The following is a 23,091-nucleotide window of genomic DNA, read 5'->3' on the forward strand; positions in this document are numbered from 1 at the left end:
TAACATAATACATCAAGGAGCAGAACACAGAAGAGATCCAAATTGACTGATAACCACTGAGTGAATACAAAGTATCTCTCTCCTTCACCCATCTTTGTGATATCCCTATCAATAACACTTTAATTTTATTGTTTCCCCATATATGGCAAAATAACTAATGTTGAGTCCTTTCCATCACAAACCAGTCTGATCTTATCTGTGTGTGGGCCATAACACTCTTCTTTTTGGCAGTTTGGCACTCAACTTGCCTCTCTCACTCTACCATCTCTCACTTTACCATCCTAGCCTACGCACAGCAGTAGCACTGAGCCATAACCCATCTGTATTTTATTTATTCACATATATATATATCAGGGCCGGAACATGATTCCGGCAACTTATTTATAAAAGTCTTGCTTCTCTAGACCAGCTCTCGAAAATCAAGTAGCTGAGAAAACTTTGTTCTTTGATTATATATTTATAACTTCATATGAAATGGACATTTCTTGGCTCTTTCGTCAACTTGACAAGCTGAGACTTCATTAATGGTCTGGTGGTAGTTTGAAGAATAGGGCCAAACAACAGTGATTACATAAATTCATTAATAAATAATGCAATTGCAGTATTGTAAGATCACTGTAAAATCCAACCAACTTTAAACTTTAAAAATCTGTTTAAAGTCAACTTTAAAATCCGCAATGAGGGATTGTTTCTTTTTGAGGTTGTAATGCTCACAAAAATGAAAATAACAAGGAAACACTGGTTCCTAGAACAATGTTTTGGACAGGTAGAGTTGGTAGGGCTACCATTATTCTTTCATTATTTAAAAATAAATCTTGTTTTGATGAATCATCCGAGTTTTATGCAGGCTGAGGCGTATAAATAGTAGGTGGTTCCTGCCAAGATATTTTTTAGAAAACTTGGCAAACTTGGCATGTGCTCAAAAGGCAGTGCTCCACTCAGAATACAGCATTGGAGCCAAACGCCTATTCCTCACCTGCAATAGATGGACATTGCCTGTGTTCGATTTCTGTTTTTATATAATTCTAATAAATTATAGCCTACAGTTAAAAAAATATGATGTTTGCCGGCTTTTATGTATTTTGTGGCGACAATGAATTCCATTCTTAAGCTATTTCTCTTCAAACAACAATAACAGAATGTCAGGCTATGTGCAAGGTAGTGACGATTTGTTCAGGTTTTGGTGTGTTTATGTATTATGTAAGTAAGATTCTTTATATATTCTTTGTCATGGAGTGTGTGGGATGTTGTGGATGAATGAACCGTGTGCTCAACCTTCACAGTAGGAGTCCCTGCGCTCTCTGCCACAAAACAACACGTCTCAAGACATGCCAGCGACATATTGCTTTTTTGGATAATCATTTTGGCTTTTATCTATTTTGGACGCTGAGCTACCGACTATGTATTCATTAAAAACTTTGTTCATCTTTTCCTTCAGGATACATTGGATTCTTCAGTACATTGATTGGGCTGTAATGTCCCCATCAACCTATACACCAGGGTCTGAAATAAAATGCAGCATATTTCGGTGCACGGTTTCCCAGATGAACACACCAGTATATATATATATACACCGGCCAGAGCCGTGAGAGACGTTATTATCTTAACCTACGGGATTAGAGGAACTACACAAACACTTGGGGAGTAATCTCTATGATTTAATCCTTGCCTGTACATCAGAGACCAGCTAATGGGTTAGGTCATCATTTTAACACACATGTTGCATGTACCAAGCTATCTAGTACATATGTGGTTTGTCATATTATATCATATGTTAGTCATATTGATTGATTGATATATACTTTAATGGGCAATTTTTCTTGGACTCAGCTGCATACAAAGCACAATAAAAAACGAAGCCCATTGCAGACATACAGCATAAATATATTGTGCGTGTGTGTGTGCGTGCGTGCGTGCGTTACGGTCATAGTGTTTTGTTTGTGTTTATCTGGGTTCTCTCCCAAGATTGCCACCCTTCCCCCCTCCTCCTTGAACTCTAGCAATCAGTTAGTGGAGTGCACCTGTGCTCAGCAGAGTGGGATGAATACAAGATGGGAGCAGACGGGAGCACAGGGCCAGTGGGCTGTTCTGTAGTCGGCACACTGCTTATGTGCATACTAGTGATGTTATGTTTCATGGAACTGATAAAGTGAGCTACTTTGGTTAGATAGTATTTAGTTGTAGTTTGGTGATGTTGTTGTTTTTTGTTTTGCGCTTTCCCCTTTTTGGAAATTGATTCTTATCTTGTCTTATCTCATTTAATAAACCTGTTGTTTACCGTCTTTCTCCTTGTCCACTGGAAAAACATTATTTGTTACTCCCCTTATCCCCTGGACAGTAACTGGGGTTGTAAGAATGCTTCATAATTTTACCAATGTTCAAAAATTCACCATTATTGGTTTTAGTGTTGTTGAGGTAAAGAATTAGGTATTTAACATTGAGTTTAGTGTTGCTTTAGGTAAAGCTTTAGCTATTAAACATTGAGTTTAGTGTTACTTTAGGTAAAGCATTAGATATTTAACATTGAGTTTAGTGTTACTTTCTGGTAAAGAATTAGGTTTAGATATGCCAGACTTTAATATGGATTTTATCAAGACTCCTACATTTCCATTCCAACATTTCAAGGGTCAGAAACTATTTTGTAATTGATTAAACATGTTTTCTTCACAGATGTACTTAAGTGGATATTTGGTTTTAATGGTTTGGTGGTAGTAGCAGTGGTAGTAGTATAAAAAATAGTATTGGAAAGTGGCTTGTTTGAAAGTGTCTGAATGCAACCAATTATGCTGCTTATTGGAAAACAAAAATTCAATAATCACAGCTGTGCCTTGAATATAGCTGCTGCAATTACAATTGTCTGACAGCACAAAATGACTCTATGCTCTCTTTCCCTTTTTCACGCACACACTCACACTTACACACACATTTCTACTCTCCAGTGCCTAATCACCATCCAACATAATATAGAAAATTACTCTTGTTATTTTGGGTTGTGGGTATTTGCCGGACATGTGATATTGATCATTCCCTTGAAAGCCCACTCAAACTGCACGGATAACTCGGGTATACTGAATGTACCAAAGATTAAACGTGTGAAGGTGTGGGAGAGGTATACCAACTAGAGAATGGATTAAATGTCTAGAGTTGGTGTCAATTAGGTGGGTAAATGTAAAAATGATTATGCAGGGATCGGCCCTTTCTCTGGACAAATGATATATGTCTCAACCTGTATGAAAATCGAAAGCGCTATAAATCGTATTCATTTATTTTTCTGAACTCTACATTAACGACTACTAAACGACTAGTGGGAAGTCAAGGACTTCATAGCTATCAGAACATGCTGCATACACGATAGGATACACAATCAAAGATTCAGTTTTCAAATGTCATTACATTTTCTTCTTGGCTGCAACAATGTTGTTCCATGAGTTATCTTCCCCCCCCCTGTTCTGTAATGTAATCCTCTGAATGCAAAGGCAAAATAATGATTTTTGATTATGACAAAAGGTGTAATGTTGTAAAAAGCCTAAACTAAGTTGGAGGAAATTGACCACGTCTTAATCATGGACCAATGGCCAAAGCTGTAGAGGTCATTTGTTCCTTGGCTTAATTGATAAACAGTAGCTGATTAATTTGTGTTCAACTGTTAGCAGCCTCATTCATGGAAAATGAATATGAACTTGGTTTCCCCAAACAGGGATCCAGCAGTCCTCTGTTATAGCAGAACTTCAGAGTGGATACGGCACAGAGCCTGGGGCGGGAACTAAGAACTACAAGGGGCACAGTTACTCCCCTTGCACATTGTTACCGAGATATTCTACTGAAGAAAACCAATTTGCACATATGGAACAGTCTACACTGTGTTGTTTGAGAACTTTACAAAAACTTTTTTCGACGTTTCCTACTGGTTACAAAGTTGTTGTTTGACAATTTCAGATCACCCACAACCTCAAACAACACAAGACAGCAATTGGTAAAAACCAAGTGAAATTACCCGTTCCCCCAGATTTGAGCTTGTTTTCTACCTAGATATCGGTTGAATTGTCCAGATACATTTGATCATGTCACACTAAGCACTGGATAAATGTGGACCAAGATCTCAAACGGATGTAATGGAAGCACTGCGCCACTTTGCTCCTGTCCAGCTGCGCCATACAATTCTGAACAGGGCAGCCATGATGCAGACTTGTCGTTCAGACAATATCTTGAATAAACTAATACTAAAACTTCTAAAATGGTTCATTTTAATTTGCACATGTATGTTTAAAACCCCCCAAATACAACTATTTCATGGCTCTAGGATCCACTCATTGGGCGTATCCGACTCGGTTACGGCAGAGCTTCAATGTAAGTTCCAATCAAGACACACGGCTTTGGACATATGGGGGGTTGGCTACTTCGAGTTACCATAAAACAAAAACATTGATTTGAGCATTGTGCAAAGTGTCGAGGAAATGTCACAGCAGCAACAGCGCTAATCATTATCATGCAAAGAATAAACGCACGCACTGAACTGCATTTAATCAGTGAGTGGGAGTGCCTGGGGAAAACACGAGGAACAAATGTACATGAACAAATGCAATGACGTAAAACCAACAAAATGTGTTCATTATGGAAACACTTTGGTGGAAAGTTGTAATTATTTTAGCGTAAATAGCTTTCAAATGAAAATAGCAGGTTAAATAAGAAATTATTTCAATCGTCTTCTTTAGCCTTGGAAACCTTCCCAAGGTTTCTCTGATGGACCTCCTCAGACTTTATGCAACAGGGACATTCAACAATCAGGGCTCCAAGTTGAAACACTATTTTCTGTAATCGTAGGAAGATGGCTCTCATTTCCCAAACATACTCACCCAGAGATTGAACAACAAATTGAAGCTGTCAAAAAAAACATTTTGAGTCTTTGACTGAAGCATTATTTTTCTGTCCTCCATAAACTCAAATAAATTGACCACAAATAGCCAGTCCTGATGCGAATTGTTGAGTGCACGATTCATCAAGTTTGATATGTTGCTATTTGACGAAGGTCTTTTAGGTTTTTTAATTAACATGGTAGATGGGTATTTTAATTGCGCTGTTGAGTCATCCAACCGGTTCCCTCTTCTTCTTTCTAGCATGGTCGTGAAAGTAGAATAACAGACTCGAAATGGTAGCAACTGCATAGGAAATAATCTTTAAGCAATGACTATTCAGTAATGAATTATGAAATGTTCCATCTCAATAATAACGGCATCCAATCTTCATGATTATCCCTGCCAAACATTTACCTTTAGTCAAATCGGATTTGCCGTCACCTCAATCGCAGAAATGCCTTAATGCTCTTGTCAATATCTTGCCTGAATATCTTGTCTTGTAGGTTTCGGGAGACATTTTAGGAGCACCTCTTAAACAACAATTGTGGTACTATGGCAACTGAAATAAACATGTAAAAAAACAACAGCACCCCTGGGAGATTAGGAATTTCAATGGAAATCTTGTCGCTTTTGCTCAATTTGGTTTTGAACGATGAAACGAGAAGCGATTTGAATCGAGTCCAGCCAGACGGCACTGAACGATGTTGACAAACTGCTGTCTTGGACTAGGCTGCCTACTTAAAAGACTAAAAGTCGTAGTCACAGTCCTGGTGGATTATATATAACTGGACAGTATGAAGGGACAGGGAAGAATGTACATATTAAAATGGTCATTGACATTGACTTTTGAAATGTCACTGACCTTTATTTTTGCTCAATACGATATCACAGAAATTATTTCTGTAACATCCTATTAGGCTTAGATAGCTTACCTACATACAAGTGGAATGCTGAATCAATGCATTAATCAATATTTGATTATTTATTAATGTTTACTATGGTGGTAATGCATTGATGAGAGGTTTTGTAGCGTGGACCGCACTAGTGTGGAACGTGCGTGTAATATAACAGTCTCGAGGACTCTGTTCAAATATACAGAAAAACTTGAAAGGTTCGATGTAACCATATTCCAATATGCTGGTATACTTGGTCCCGAGTTCACACCCTAAGATGCATCCCTGCAAAAAATGGGCCGAGCAAGAAGGCGTGAAGGAGTGTACTTGGTCAGATGCAGAACAGAACAGTACTTGGGCTGAGACTGATGCTGTTTCACAAGTCCACAACCACAGACGAGAACTGAGTGGATTGAGAACGGGCGAGTGTGTGTGAAAGGGGCTTATGAGTGCACAGCGTTGGACCCATTGTGAGCCTTCGAAGCTCGTCATGAATACAACTATAGTTTTATTCTGATGAATAATTAACCTTTTGTGCTGCTCCTTTTGTGCTCACTCCATTACATTTATGTTACATTTCAGGCAATTAGGGGACGCTTTTATCCAAAGTGACTTACAATAAGTACCCTTGTCAGCAGAAAGAGAAACAATATGTTGCTGTCGGTACAGTAAGATAGCTATGATAAGATGCTAAACAATGTTAAGTTCTATTTTTAAGTGCAAGGACGTACAACATATGCTCCACATACACGCACTCCATGCCTCTGCTCCCCTTGATTTTTGGAGCAAGGTCTCCCCAAACAATGTCATTCAAAATCCTTAGGAATCAAAGAGGGATGGTTAATCTGCATGAAGCCGACAGCATCACAAATTTCGGTTCATATTTGTAGCACAACCCACTAAATATAATCATATTACTGGAAGGGAGCAAAGCAAATGGAGCACGGATGTAGTTGGGCTGTATTTCTTTGCTCTCTTCACTTAGGACCCGTCTATTTTGGCTGCTTAAATCCCCTAAAAATGTCACGCCTGTCACAACCTTTAAAAGATAACGAGAGCATGCTTTTTGTAACAGATATGTCTGATGTCTTATTCCTCTATCTCTCTCTCATTACTCTCCCTCTTAGGCAGAGGATTGAACTGAAAACACTGTTGCTTAGTTTAGTCCATTAAGAGTTCTCCCTAAGAGTGTAATATTGTTTTCACCAGCTTCTTTTCCTTTTTAAAGCTTCTGATAGCGGTAATGGATACATGGCGTTAGTGCACCTATTAGCCTCGAGTTACTCAATGTACTCCTCACCCTCCACTGTCCGCTCTGTAGGGATGGAGGTGCCGCCATGGCCCTGCCTCGACACAGAGAGCAGACCAGAGGACACAAGCTGTGCGACCGGCTGAAATGTTGCTGACATTCATTCTTAAGGTCCTTGCTTCGGTTACGTAACGAATAAATTACCAACCACGTCAACCATTTTTGGTGTCATATTTGGGCCAATTTCAAAAAAGAATCGCGCCAGTGAAACAGACATTCAGCGCTCGAGCTCTTACAACTTGGCCTAGTGAAGAAGAGCTAATGCTCAGTCCTTTCACCAAAATATGTCTTTAGAGGATTCAATTATAATGAGTATCCTGACTTTAAAGGCACCCAGTGCAACTTTCGAGGCTTAAAAATAAACATTCAATTTCTAGTCTTTTTTACTCGTAGTAAGTTTCAATAACTCCATACCATTACATACCGACATTCAAGCAGCAAAGATGAGACGTCGTTGTGTGGTGAGAACTGATAGAAAATCGATAACAACAACAATGCCGCCATTTTCTTTATTTTTTGTAACCTACAATAAATAAAGCAGGCTTCCAGTCAATGGAAAAATGGCTTCTCCCCACCGGCGATTGTTGTTGTTTACGATTTTCTATCAGTTCTCACCACACAACGACGTCTCATCTTTGCTCCTTGAATGTCGATATGTAATGGTATGGAGTTATTGAAACTTACTACGTGTAAAAAAGACTAGAAATTGAATGTTTATTTTTCATTGAATGTTTACATAAAGTTGCACTGGGTGCCTTTAACTATTTAACTCAAGTCGCGGTTATGATATTAGGGTGTATGTCCCGTAGTGTGCATTTTTGGTCATGAGAAATAAATATAATTGTGAAATAACCCACACCTTTATTGACTGTTCCTTAGAAACTTCCTGAAACACATCCTAGAGTTGAATAAACACACATAGATGAGGATGGACCTTTACATTGGCACACAAGCACCATTAGAGCTAGTGTTTGTATAGTCTCAACAAACAGCTAGCTGCCTGCCCCTCCAGCCAGGCCACAGAGCTGTGTGTGTGCACGGCTATTACCGGTGTTTAACTGGTGTGTTCAGTTAAACACCTTTCATTTATTCACGGAAATAAACACAATCAAACACTGTATCCATGTGTGAATTGCACATGAGGCCCACTCCTGTGGCAGGTGTGATGATGGTTGTAGTGGGTGGATGGTTGACTCTCTCTCTCTCTCTCTCTCTCTCTCTCTCTGTTTCTCTGAATCTCTCTCTCATATTACTTAAACAAATATATTATGTAATTGCTTCTTGGACAGTGAAAACAGTTAAGGGCAGAAAATTTGGTTCACTTTTGGTAGCGTAGACTAAACACAGAACACTATCTGGTTATGAAGGAAATGTTCTCAAGGAAAGAGTGGAGTGGAATTGTGCGAAAACCTTTTTCCTTTTCCCCTATGTGGTCTACAGTCTGTCCGTTCTCAACCAGAGCTCTTTCCAGATTTTGTTCTCAAGTTTCTCACATTTGTACAAAAAACCTTTACCGGTCCAGTGTGTTTAATTTTTGTAGAAACCAGCATTGAGGTAGCAGATTTCAACCAACTGAATAATCTCCCTCACCCCTTCCTTTCCAGTGACAAGCTGGCCTGTATTATGTAAGGTGACAGTTATTGCCGTTTGAATTTTAATCACACCAAGAACGATTTTTATCCATTTAACCAATGACAGTCAAGTAATTTGTTGTTGTCTGATGTAACAGAACATGGCGGAGGATACGTTTCTCAACATGGTCCTTCTATTGCATCCATGGTGGTAAACGTATAGACCCATATTTATCTCCAGCTGCTAAATGTCTTTATCACTCCTTTTGACAGCAGTTGGCGCTACAGGCCCATGCACTGTGGTAGTGGGCTGTGGGGATGTGGGGGGGCTCCGTCTAAACTGGCCGTTGGTTTTAAAGTCTATGAGAGCGGGTTACGTTTCTCGGACACATGGCATTGTGTGTGTGCAATGTGTGGAGCTCCTTCTGAACCGGTGGTCGGTTTTGCTGTTCACGTCCGAGAGAGGGTTGACCTTCAAGGGCCCCTATAGTATAAGTAAGATATCGTCATGAATATTATACTCCATTTCTGCCAAGTCTGTTCGCTACAAAGACTAACAACACATTAAAGAGGCACACAAATGAAACTGAGGGACGGTGCATCTCCGGTTAAAACTTGTGATAGCATCACTTCTGACAGCTGAGGACTGTGGTACTGATGCTGTCAAAGCATCTCTACTTATTGACCAACAGTTGGCAAGACTCCACACTTATGTCTGGAGGCACTTGGTGTGAGCTCATGAGGTTTGGGACGGCTATGTGAGGTTAAAATGCAGCTTAACGGCAGACTATTTCAATGCCGTTTGTTAAGGACCGTACATGGAACAGGTCCAGTTATTGATCTGCATTCACACTGCTACAGTACCGATGTACAATGTGTTCCATTTCTTTTGTTTCCCGAACAGAGGAGCTGCAAAAGCCACGTACAATGTTCAACCCATTTCACCACCGCTTCCACAATGCTAATTAACGAGGGGCATCTGTCTTGCGATTTATTTCCTGTTTGAATGAGTCATTAATTACCCAACAGGCCTGTAACCTGGACAGTGCCTCATACGTAGACAAGACCAATGAGATCCTTCGATGATGTGTCACGTGTGTCCTGCATTGCTCTTCTAGTGAATGGTCCGGGCAGTGGATCACTCTCAGCTCACAAGCTTGTCTTTTAAATTTCTAAAAACATGAAGCAGTAATGGAACCCTCTTCTGATGTGATATCCTAGTTCTTTCCCAGGCACTCTGCACATAGACTGCCTGTCAAACATCAACAACATGAACATCAAGTTCAGCATTGTTAGATTTCAGCTTATTTCTAAACTGTTCGGACAGACTCTGCGTTGTGTATTTTCAGTCGTAGTAGTAATTCTTGAAGTCGAAATCAAAGCAGCTTGACAGGTTGGATTAGAGGGTTGAATAGATGGTTTATTCCAGGATGTACAGCGAGATACAGATTTAGGTTGAATAATCTATAGTGGACCCGGTGGTCGATGACTTGTTCCTTGGCTGTCGAAACCCTCTACTCGTCGAACCAAAGGGTTGGGGCGAGTATAATACAAAAAGGGGATAGATGAATAACACGTGAACAGACGCACTCTCAGCCTTGATAAGGTATTTGGCCCTGGCTATGTCCCGGAGGACCAGGTTGGTTCAACCTTGTAGAGACATAACAATGGCAGAATGTTGGGGATAACACCTTGTATGTATGAGAGGCCCTGGCCTGTTCCTAGACTAGAAATGTGAACAATAAGAGAGACACTAAAATACACCAACATTCTACAGCATCAAGATGAAGTCGCATAAACGGGGCGGGGAGTGCGAGGGATTTTATTAACGCACAAAGATTTGGTGATCCTGAATCAAAAACTGAATGTGATCAAACACACAGATGACAGGAGAGATGGACACAGTGGACAGCAAAGAGACGGAAACCGATGTTGATAACATTGGCGGAATGAAGTCACCATGACCTAGACACAGAGCTGGAGATATAAGAGATGAATGAGATGCTTGAACACACACATTTAGAGATTTGAGCAGAGATGATTGAAGATCATCAGATCTAGAGCCATGAGAGGACATACTTCACACAACGCTAGAGATATAATAGATGAATTAAGATGAATCTAGAGAAATGAGAAGAGATAAATGAAGATGCATCTAGATATATGAGAAGAGATTAATGAAGATGCATCTAGAGATATGAGAAGAGATACTTCCCACACATAAGAAGAGCTGAATAAAGATGAATCTAGAGATATGAGAAGAGATGAATGGACACACACAACTATATATATATATATATATATATATATATATATATATATATATATATATATATATATATATATATATATAGAACACTCCGATACATTGAGAAAGGGAGAGATATTCACGGACAGTCTGGCGGTTGCCAAGATGTCTTATTAGATGTAACCAGACAGATAGTTGAGACCCATGGGACACGTCATACCGCTTGAGCATCTGTTCTTGCCAGCAGGCCGTCTGACTGACTGGCTGGGCGCCTTGACTCAGTCAGTTGGGCCATACAAGTCGGGCAGCAGCTTGTTATCTGGGAATCTGTCAAGCAGATGGAGAAAACATGCATTGTGAAAGCCAGGGCCATCGTCAGGTGGGCTCAAGTGCTATGGCAGCAACCGGAGGCATGACAGAATACGCCTGGGCTTTGGCTACGAGGACAAAGCCAGCCCGCATTAAACCAAAGGCCCACACCTTCCACACAGTGTGAAACGGTGGGCCTTTGGTTGAAGGGATTCTGGGATGCTTTCAGGTGGGTAATTGACTATCGGGCGAGTGTTGTAATAAAGGAAAGTAAAACCTTTGTTCTTGCCTCCGACACACCGTTTTTGCCTTGTTTGTTGCATCTAGGTGACACTAGATTTTCTCAGACTTCCTTCACACTGGATTGACGTGGGTGATGCATTCTGTCAATATTGGGATCTATGACTGCCTTTTCTTGATCAGCTTTTGGATATTTTACCTGTTGACAAGACGGGAATCCTCTCTGCTAGTTATAGTACACGCTGCTCTAACCGACCCCCCCCCCCCCCCCACACACACACACACATGCACACCCCGGCGGTTTGTTTTCATTTGGATTCGCTGTGCGTTCATATTTTCCTACTTACAGCTTTAATCTGGCAAACATCAAGGCAACAAAAAAAGGCAAAATGTCTGGATGTCCATCCGTACTTAAAACAATTATTTTGGCCGTCTGTCTTACTCTACTTTTTGGAAATTGAGTTTATGAGCAATAGCAATCTTTTTTGCTCTCCATAGAGACAGGCAGAATTAGCTCCCTAGATGTACTTGGCTGTTAAGTCAATCTTCCCTGCTCCTTTTTGAATGATTAGAAAAGGGAGAATTAAACCGTGCCAAGCTATTAGGCCCTGCTTTTAACTTCATCAGGTGGATTTGCTAAATGTGTCCATGAAAGGAGCTGTTGGAATAGGGGATAGTCAGGGCAGGCGGGAGAGGAGGGAAGCAGAACTAAAGATGAGCTTTGTAGGAAAGATGCGACACAAAATTCAAGCCAAGCTAATGCAGATATCAAGACCGTTGGTGCGTGTATGTTTGTATTTGGGTGAACTTTTATGCAGAATTCCTTAATTTTTAATTAGTTTTTTATGGCTGCAGTTGTGGTTGGGGGATATTCTTATTATACATTGCATGACATTACCTACAATAGTACCGAGTCATTATTCGTTTACATCCCCTATTGGTAATTTCCCCAACTGGTTTTTAGATATAAATAAAAATATATCCTGGTGGTCGATTTATTATTATTATTTTCATTCCTATTCAACCGACAGGGTGGCAACACTGCAGGCAGATAGCTCCCTATTTCCCATTCGGACTCCTCCATCGCTAGCATATCACTGATAGGACTTTGAGGCTTATCTTCTTACCCATGATAACGCAAGCAGACGGATGACTAACTGGTGGAATGCCTGTAAGTCTAGGCCTTACTTAAGCTTGCATTTGACCCTTTAATATTTTGATCTCCTAAGAAAATTCCAAAGAAGTCTCTCTCCCACGACCTGTCCTTCGACCAAGGCTCATCACTTTGGAGACATCACCTCGATGGTCTAAATACTCTCTGTCGCACTGAAGACCTGAGATGTGTCATTTCCCCGCCGACGCCAGAGGCAGCGAGCGGCACAATCATCTCCGCCTCATCGTGCGGCTTACACTGGTGCTCTGACAGGCGGGCCTGCCACCGCGCTGAGAACAAAGGCCCGCGGATGAGGTCGCAGCTCTCCGTGGCTGTCGTCAAGCCGATGCGTTGAATGGCAAGCAAGACACATTTTTAAGAGCCCAACGGATGGTTCTGTTTTTGGTCATGAACTCTATTTTTTTTATTGTGTTATCTTGGAGTTCTTTTACGATGCCTTCAGGAGTCGTTGTGCTGCGCATTCAGGAGCAGAACCATACTTTGGGGAAGAGTCTGTTTTTATGCTGTATTTCTAGTTGTTTTCAAAGGAACATCACAGTGAAATCCCATAATACTATGTCCCATATGGCTATATCTCACAATGCACCTGTGTGTGTGTGTGTGTGTGTATGTCTGTGTGTATTGCTGCCCTAGGAAGAATACAGTGGAGATATTCCTTCAAATCTAATCTCTCAGTAGTATTATCAGTAGTACATTGGGTGTGTCATTTTATTTGTTTTAATGTTACGGTAAAGGTACGTTGTCTTGGAACACATGCATGCCATTTTTATCGTTCAAAATCTTTTATTTGCATTACAATACCAGAGCATAGACTAGAGCACCACGAGCCCTGACAGTGTGTCCTCAAGATCCACAGGTGACTGCTCTGTTTGGATCATTGGATGCACATTGCCAGTTTTTTCTATTTTAAGGGCGTCCTTGAATGGCCTGAGCCAATATTTGGTGTGTGTGTGTGTGTGTGTGTGTGTGTGTGTGTGTGTGTGTGTGTGTGTGTGTGTGTGTGTGTGTGTGTGTGTGTGTGTGTGTGTGTGTGTGTGTGTGTGTGTGTGTGTGTGTGTGTGTGTGTGCGCGTCAGGTGTGCGTCAGTTGTGTGTGTGTGTGTCCGTGTGCAAGAGTGTCAGGTGTGCGTCAGTTTGTGTGTGTGTGTGTGCAAGTGCGTCAGTGTGCGTGTGTGCGTGTGCGCAAGTGCGTCAGTCGTTTGTGTGCCACGGTGTGCGGTGGATACCGGGCCTCAATGCATGCAGCCAGCTCTTTGTCTCTCCATTGTTCTCGTCCATGCCAGTGTGCCCACGCCTCGTGAGCACACTGTACACCACGCCTATGATGACGGGGGGGGGGGGGGGGGGGGGTTCTGCGCACGCCCCGGCGTGCGCAGTCTCCATCTCCGAAGCTAAACCGGTTTCCGGTTGTGTTTCAGGTGTGCAGCCGAGGGCCCAGCTGCCGGACTCACAGACGGAGATCTGCCCGGAGGGATGAGGAAGAGCAAGAGTGTGCTCTCGGTGTCCCCTAATCATGTGAGTGCAGTCCGCCTGGGCACGGGGAACTCGGATGAACCGAGTGCTGTTAATCTCACCCTGAAACACAAACACAGGCAAACTTGAGACTAAAACATCACAGACGTGTTAGTAAAGCTAACTCTGAACCCAATGCTTATCCAAGCAAACACTAAAAAAACGCAACCTTTTTTGTAAATGGTATCAAATAGGCTTTATTTATGATGGCAGATTCATAAAGAAAAGCGGCTGTAATCACCAGCAGAAGGCTGAACAGCACGTGGCAAAAGATAGCCAAAGGAACAGCAGATAAAAAACAACAACATAATGGGTCAATACAATTAAATCAGCAGAGAAAGCAGCATAGGTAAAATGCTGATGTATAGCTATACATTTGTCATGTAAAATGATATTCAAAGGCTGTTTACTGAGCTGATTCCTTGAGCTTGTTCCAAAGTTTAGGGGGCAATATTAATAAATGCAGCATCACCAACTTTTATTTTTAGATTTGGTTTATTTTTGTGCTCTTGAGGGAGTATAGGTTGACAGGGAGTCAGTGATGCTTGTCACGAACTATTTGTCCTTTAATCATAAGAATAAGGTCAGTGTTAAACGTCACAGGGAGCCATTTCATACCAGTTAAGACCTGAGTGATATGCTCGCTGCTCTTAGTTTTTGTCAGAGGCCCAGCAATAAGACTGTATTATAATGGAACGGAAACAGGCCAATACTATATTCGATTATAAATACACCAATTACGTTAAAGGTCAAATGTAACAGTGCTGTAATATGGACTCCAACATGCACGCCAGTTGTGCTGTTGGGCCAATGGATATAGGAGCTACAGGGGTTTCTGTAAGATAGCGGCTATATTTTGAGTGTAACTTGTAAGAAATGTCACAGTCCTTTGTCCACTATTAATAACTGAAATGCTCTGTGTGAATATCTCTTCTGGTTGACACTGAGCCTGCCTCTGTATGGGACTTGACACGGTTTTGTGTTATTTTGGTACATGTGCTAACCAAGAAACCTGGCCCCTCTAGCATTTATGTAACTTTATCATTCTTAGCATAGTAATGGACCTGCGTCTTGAATCCATACAAAGTGAGTATATAATAATTATAATGAAATAAGAAACACCTTTTATTTACTGTTCCTTGGAAACTCCCTGAAACACTTCATACAGTTAAAGAAACAAACACATTGAGTAATGAGGATGGACCTTTACATTGGCACGCAAGTTCCCCTAGAGCAAGCGTCTGTATAGTCTCCACAAACAGCTGGCTGCCTGCCCATCCAGCCAGGCCACAGAGGTGTGTGTGTGTGTGTGTGTGTGTGTGTGTGTGTGTGTGTGTGTGTGTGTGTGTGTGTGTGTGTGTGTGTGTGTGTGTGTGTGTGTGTGTGTGTGTGTGTGTGTGTGTGTGTGTGTGTGTGTGTGTGTGTGTGTGTGTCCTCACGTCGTGTGTGCACACATACGCACACACACAGTGTGTGTGTGATTTGCACGCGAGTCCCACTCCTGTGGACTGTGGCAGGTGCAAAGAATGAGGGTTGTGGTGGGTGTTGGCTGCTGCCTGTTAGAAGATTATTTCTGGGTGGGCATTGCTCTCTCCCAGTGTCCATCCGTCTCCTTCTCTCTCTGTCCCTCTCTCTGTCTCTCTGTCTCCTATTCTGTCCCTCTGTCTTGTTCTCTCTCTGTCTTTCTCTTCATCCGTCCCTCTTCCTCGCTGTCTCTCTCTGCCTTTCTCTGCCTATCTTCGCGTCTCCATTTCCATTTCTCTGGTAGGGAATTTATAAAATCCATCTCCGGCAGTTTTTTTATTTTCAATGGTGATATGCAACAACAAGGCAGGCTTGCTAGGAAGGGAGAAGGGCTGGTTCTCTGAGCATAGCACAGCCTCCTTCAGGTGTCCCAAATTAGGCTGATGGGATCCAAGATTGTGTCCAGACGGCCACCTAGCTGCACGGCCCCCCATGGCTCTCCATGTCTGAGTCGCTGTCTGCGACTTCCTCCTCCTCCTCTTCCTCACTCCCCTGATACCCAACAGATGGCTACGCCTAAAGGCTATGGCCCAAGGATTGTGCTGGAAAGCCCCTGCATCAGACCCCGAGCATTTAGGGATGCTAACTCTCTCCAGCCTGACGACGGTCGCCTGTTTTATCGACCGCGTCCCAGACCAGCTCGTCATACATGGCAAGCTCCATGAGGTGATGAAAACGTGGGTTGGGGACCACCCCGGTTGGGTCTCAAGTTCTACCAATACAGGCCAGTCCTTGGCAGCCCCCCCCCCCCCCCCCCCCCCCCCGGCTGCCCCCCTGCTCCGCTGATGCATATTTACGGTGCGTCGGCGTGCTCGACAGCAATGACCTTCAGGACCGTCGCGCTGTTGCCCCAGATGTGCAGGTTAAACGGATTGGGCAGCGCATCATACACCGCCCGAAGGAGGGACATAATCCAGTGGAGCTCAGCCAAGGTCACCCTTTTCTTCCCACGGAGAGCCAGAGACGCCGCGGTCCCCCTCCTGCAGGATCTCTCCTCCCCTGCAGCTTGATGCTCAGTGGAGGGGAATGCCGCACAGGGAGACCCAGGGCGGCCACCGGATTCTGGGCTGAAGGCCATGCTGACGCAGCCATGCAGTAAACCTCATTAAAGTGGCTGAGGCTGAAGCAGTGAGGGGCCTGAACTGACTTTCCTCAGGTGTCTGGATACTAAGAAGTAGGTGTTTTGAAAGGGACGGAGAGGGAGGGTGAGGCTTCATCTGTATGTGTGGGTTCTAAAACCTAACTAGGTGTTATTTACATGGCCTCAAGCCAACTGTTAACTATTAGTTGGCTCGACTCTTTCAAAGATGAAGAATTTAGCGTTTAAAGTTTGCTGCAGTCAACCGATTGTGCCATGGCATTCAGAATTATCATGACAACATCATGTGTTAAAATTTGGCTATGCAAACCATGGCTGTAAAATAAACCCCATTTAATCCTTTGACCCAGTTAAATCATGGTCACTTATGCTATTTCAGTGATGCTTTGCGCTGAATATGTATCCCTTTTATCTGTTACATTTTTTCGATTTCAATTTCTATCAAACACAAAGTGTCCCAAAAATCGGTAGGCCTACTATCATTTCCAAAATAAAGTACATTTTCGAACCTGTATGGTAATAACTTTCTATTTATTAATTTAAGATTATGTGCATTTCAATTGTATCATTCTTTAAGAATAGTATTTCATTACTGCCATCCCCGTCACCATAGCAGTATAATATTGGCTATAATTATAGGATGACTTAAACGGTTAAACTGTAGAAAACTAACTGGAAGTATAAACTTATTCAGACAGAATAATAAAACATTATGCATCTCCGAACAGTAATTCAAACATAAATGCTTATGTGTGGAAAACTAGGAGCTAACTAAAATACATTTCTATCATGTTAAAACATGTTGCAATTCAAAACAACAGCAGGTAAGACGGCAAGAAAAAATCCTAATTGGAGAACTTCCTGGAAACATGAACTAATCAAAATGAAAACTGTTGCAACTCCAAACAGTAAACAAGACCACACTGTTTATGTATAATGCACTAACTCTAGAAGTCGTCCTGTATATAGAGACTGAAACATATTGCAAATGGAAATAACAGTAGTTGAGACAACAAGAAAAATGTAAAAAGAAACTAAATGAAACAAAACCATATTACAACTTGTCAGGACAGTAAATCAAGGAAAGAATTAAATATCACAAGGAACCTTATTTTTGTTCATTTTGCCCTTTCAAATCTGACATGGTACTTTCTGGGTTTTTTTTTTTTTTTAAAAATAAAGGTTAGGGGGGGTGGCCATCCTGGAATATACAAAATAAAGAAGCTAGTGCTCGGCGTGGCGACGGCATCAGCCTTCGTGGCTACAGTTCTACTGTGAACTCCATCTCACTGAACACTTTTCTATTCTAAAGAGAGAGGGAGCCATGTGTTCGTGCAAGAGGAATTGATACCTTGAAGCCTAAACCGTGGAACCGTTATCAGGAAATGGGGACCATAGCGGTGTTAATATTTGGGTGATGCGCCGGCCCTGGGGTGCGTGGGCGCTCCACCCACGGCCGTGTCACTGAGGCCTGATGTGCCTGGGACATGCACTGTGCACACTCTGCCCGCTGTGCTTCAGAATACCACAAACCGCCGTATGAATCGTGCTCTAGGGTCCTGATTAAGTCCTTTTTGGTTAGCATTGGCTCACGCCGTTCGTTAAAAGGTCAAAAAGTAATTGCTGATATAATGGTTGCAGATTGATGGTGGGTGATTTTTGTCCTGCATTATAGGGAGATGGGAATTGTATTGTCTGCCAAGAAGGCGGTGTTAATGTGGTAAAAACAATTCTTGAAAGATATTGGAGGTAATTGAATCTCTGAACTCGAAATGCTCCATACTCAGTAAGCCCCTTTGCTCACACATCCAACGTTGTTGTTATGTATCTGAGCACAGCCAGAGGTCCTCCCCTCTTGATTGGAAAAGGGTGATGTCATTCTTTGTATTTCTTTACAACTTGTACCCTTGATGTCTCAACCAAGTCAGCCATGCTTTTCTCTTTACAGTCTAGCGTGTCCCCTTCATAGTTCACTTCCTGCTGATCTAGCCAGTGTCAGCAAAAATACAAACACAAAACTAAAATGTAATTGTGATTGTACTTCTTTTCAATGAAGCGTTGAACTGAAACTAAGATTTGATCGAGTGTTGTACATTTCAAATGCATACATGCATCTTTGGGAACCAAGTAGTGTATGGCCTTTGATGATTTCAGCAGCTGTACAAAGTAAGCAGACATGTGTGATTTCTGTTCATGGATAAGGCCTTGATGCTTGTGTTTCTGTATGAGCTTTTGCATGAAAGGAGTTCCAGCTCATTGTATTATCACTACATGAAAGTGTGGTAATAAGGTTACTTAGCGTTGCGGTTAAGATTTGAGGGGGGTGCAATTTTATTGGATTTTGGCTTAGGCTTGGGGAAGTTGGTCTTGCTTGCGGCAAACATTTGAGTAGGATTAGTTTAAAGTGGTATGTGTGCTTGTGTGTGGGTGTGGGTGTGGGTGTGTTTGTGTGTGTGTGCGCTTTAGTCCCGAAGCAGAGCGTTTGATTAAATTAAATAAGTGTTCATGTTATTAGGTGTGTGCGTGTGTACAGGGGTGCATGTTGTGAAACTGATGGATGGGCCTTAAATAAGGACACAGTGCAGTGCACCAAATCAGACGGTCCACGTACAAACAGATATCCCCCAGCCGTGCGAAAACGACATGCAAGAAAATGGACGCGAGCCCCCCATCTGCGAGGGATGAAGTGGGAGTGAGAAGAAACGGCCTCACAAGCATGTGACCGATGACGACAAAGCCTGAGGCCTGCCGGACCGCCATCCAAACCCAACTCTGCCAGATGGAAGCTCTCTGCTTGGAGCGAGGGAGATCAGCGATGAGAGCACCAATGGAATCAGAACTGTGTTTTGTCTGTATGTATCATAAAGCTAACACTGTGTTAAGTACTCCTATGCTAAACAAGGTCAATGTCACTCAAACAAATGTGTCTCCCAAATTGATTATTGAACGCCATTTATTCATTATTTCACATACAATTGTTGATAATTGTATGTAAGATGTCTGCCTAGAACAAACCAAATTTGTGTTGTTGCGTTGTTGACACCCATCGCCATATTTGCAGAGTGGAGTTCTCAACTGTTTGATTTCATTATTATTGCGTTATTATTTTTATTATATTGTTTGTTCACATAACAGCACATGCAGGACATCATGTGGAAAGCTGGGAAAATGTGTTAAACGATTTCCAATATGTTATCAAGACTAATCTGAAATAAATTGTCTCTCCGTTATTAAGATTAAGAAGCAAAAACGAGGGAATGTTGAACATCCACGGAAATAATTGTGTGTCTGAAACAAACCAAATATATAAAATGTTTCTTATTCAAATCCAACAGTTTACAATAATAGGCTATAGTAGGAGACGGAATACACTAAATGTGTTTTCCTTCCATTATTTATACATTCAACCGTATGTCGGGGTTGGCCCTCACGGGTATCCAAACATATAGTCACACGGTAGTAGCACGCTCGCACGTTTTAGCCATCGCACATGTTACATTTACATTTAGAGCATTTAGCCGACGCATCAATCTATCAATGTCGGTACAGTTAAGATATTCATAGTAACGGGTGATAAGCATTTACAATTGTTAGGTTAACCCATTTCCTGTACAACAAGGTAGCTAGGATAAGACGCTACACAATGCCAAGTACTATTTTTAAGTGCCAGTCGGAACAACATACGTGCGAACAAACTGCAATCGCGCGCGTGTGTGTGTGTATTGCATGCAGCCAACTCTTTATCTCTTTACTAGCCCAGTGTAAGGTTCGATGCCTTCTTGTGTCCTCACATTGCAGAACAGATGGACGTGTCCGTCCACACACTGCACTCATTAGCCTCAAAACCCAAGCACTTTTGGACACAAATTTCGACAAAATTGTTACTCCTTTAGAGTCAAAATGAGCTGGGATTCAAGATGAATTGAATTTTGATTGGGGATATTTTTTTTATATTATATTATTTGACAAATGGGAGTAAATTGAGATGTTGTAATGGGGTTGCATTCCCTGTTCTTAAAGCCTGGCTATTTCCCTGTTCTTAAAGCCTGGCTATCTCACACATGCTTCTTGACTTGTCACTCTTGACAATCTAACAACGATCCTAATGTGCTGTCTGGCTCTCTCTCTCGCTCTCTCCCTCTCTCTCTCTCTCTCTCTCTCTCTCTCTCTCTCTCTCTCTCTCTCTCTCCTTTCCCTCTTTCTCTGGCCTTGACCGACTCCTTCCCTTCTCGCATTAACCAGTTAACATTACCACTAGATGTCATCCACACTAGTTGACAATACCGGTCCAAAGGCTGCTTGACTTTCCGCTTTGTCACAATGTTTTTCGAATCTTCGCCTCATTCTAGTGGTTTTTAATTGCACCAACCTCTAAAGCGCCACACAATGTTCACTCACTTTTCTTCTTTCTCTCTCTCTCTCTTTATTTCAGTCTTTGTCTCTTCCATGTGGGCACTGTTGTTACTCTGTTGTGAGCTGGCAGGAAACGAGTCATTTGGCGTTCAAACCTAACCCAACACTCCTCTGGGTCACCACAAGGCAGAGTTTAACTAACCTGAAGCCTGAGGAAACAGCATTTGTGCTTCACATTTTGGGACTTTGCTTTTCCCAGATACAGTAAGATCTAAATGTATGTATAAAATAATGATCAAACCTTCAATTGCCTGTCCACATAAAACTATATGAATAGATACTATACAACAGAGTTTAATATGGGATATAACATATAACTAAATGATAATGTATTTTCTCTCCCCCAACTGAAACATGAGGGTGAGGCTACTGTTGAGAACCTAAACACAACCACAGCCCGGGAGTTCATCCACACCTCTCTCTAGAGGGTCCAAGGGCGTGGGGATTAGAGCGAGATAAAGACCGTGATGAACCAGATGGAAAACACATAAAAACTCTTGCCATCCTTTTAACAAGCGGCAATATATATTGAAGCTACTTGATAAAGCTATATATATATATATATATATATATATACCATATATACCATATATATACCATATATACCATATATACCATATATATATATATATATTCACATGAATAGCAATTAAAATGAGCTGTCTTAATCTATCTACTGATCTGGGGTTGGCTCCTCAGCAGGTCGTCTGGGTGGATTGGCGGTTCATCCTCCACTGACAAGCTGGCTTGATTACAGATTGCTTGTTGGAATCAGGCAGACAGGCATATGCAAGTTTATCGTCTGATAGATCGTAGTTGAGATGGTCCCTAACCGAAGATGACGAATAAAAAACATAACGTTAGTCATAATAACACTTCACCGTTTTTATTAATATCCTGTGTATCTGTCAGCCTAATGGGAAATGCTATCATTTCCCTCTCCAATAAAGGTGGAGGGAAATATTAAGGTGAAAATTGGTTATTATGTGAAGGGCACAGGCTGCTGTTTCCTCCTGCGATGGTAATAATAATGTCTTCTGAATAATATGCATCATAGTCTGTGTTCAAAGCATGACGCCTGACTAAAGTGCACCTAACTTTCAGCGATCATTGTAGGTCACCATTGATTACATGCTCTGATCACATGTTATCTTTTGGTTTTCACTGACAGGGTGGATCAATGGGGTTTTGCGGTTGTCCAATTCTTTCCAAAAAAACTTAACATACACATTTATTCATTGATGCTACACCCATTCCAACAAAAGTCCTTTTAGACATCTGCCAGTAGGCTGTGTAGATGCAGTTGATACAAGGGTGTGTTTGTATGCAGATTCTATTTTCTTTTGGACATGATTGTCAACATTTATTTTCCAAGGAACAAATTAGAGTGCGTGCTGACTCAAGGGATGACATGTTTTAGAAATGATTTGTTCTGCATAAATTATCAAGACAAAGATGAAACAAGCATTCATACTCATGCCTTTAAAATATATTTCCATTTCAAATCAATAGGTTAATAGTATCCCAATGAACATAAAATATGCTGTTATATTTTATAGAATGCTATTTCCTCAATTACAGTATATATGAGGCTAATGAGAGTGCTCATTCTATATTGGTCTATTATCCAATTCTTATCATTTACCATTTTAAAACAATGTTATTGTTGTTTACACAAAAACAACATTCACAATAGGCTATATTCTCACTCAACCATCATTGTATAGAGGCAACCTATCACAACCAGTTAAGTGCTTGGTTGCTTTGGCAATGGTAAACTACAGTGCAAATCAGTTTTTCAGCCTCTGGCTCCAACAATCACCTTAACCGTTAGGGCAAAACAAATACATTCGGAGGAGAAAGGAAAAAAAGAATGTCTACAAAACACCTGAACATTAAATCGTACACATACATGCATCAGAGGTTTCATGAAAACTTTAATCAGAT

The 23,091-nt window shown here is 41.5% G+C and overlaps 1 protein-coding gene across 1 annotated transcript in view; it reads left to right on the top strand.

The window, feature by feature from the left end:
• The window catches only part of pde4ba (phosphodiesterase 4B, cAMP-specific a), a 98,600-nt gene that overhangs the window by 934 nt on the left and 74,575 nt on the right, over nt 1-23,091 (top strand). Inside the window, exon 2 of the mRNA XM_060066284.1 lies at nt 14,015-14,111. Coding sequence (XP_059922267.1) covers nt 14,015-14,111 — 97 coding nt within the window. The remainder of the gene's footprint in view (nt 1-14,014; nt 14,112-23,091) is intronic.

The sequence above is a fragment of the Gadus macrocephalus genome, chromosome 12 (assembly GCF_031168955.1).
Source record: "Gadus macrocephalus chromosome 12, ASM3116895v1".
In the NCBI taxonomy this organism is placed as follows: domain Eukaryota; kingdom Metazoa; phylum Chordata; class Actinopteri; order Gadiformes; family Gadidae; genus Gadus; species Gadus macrocephalus.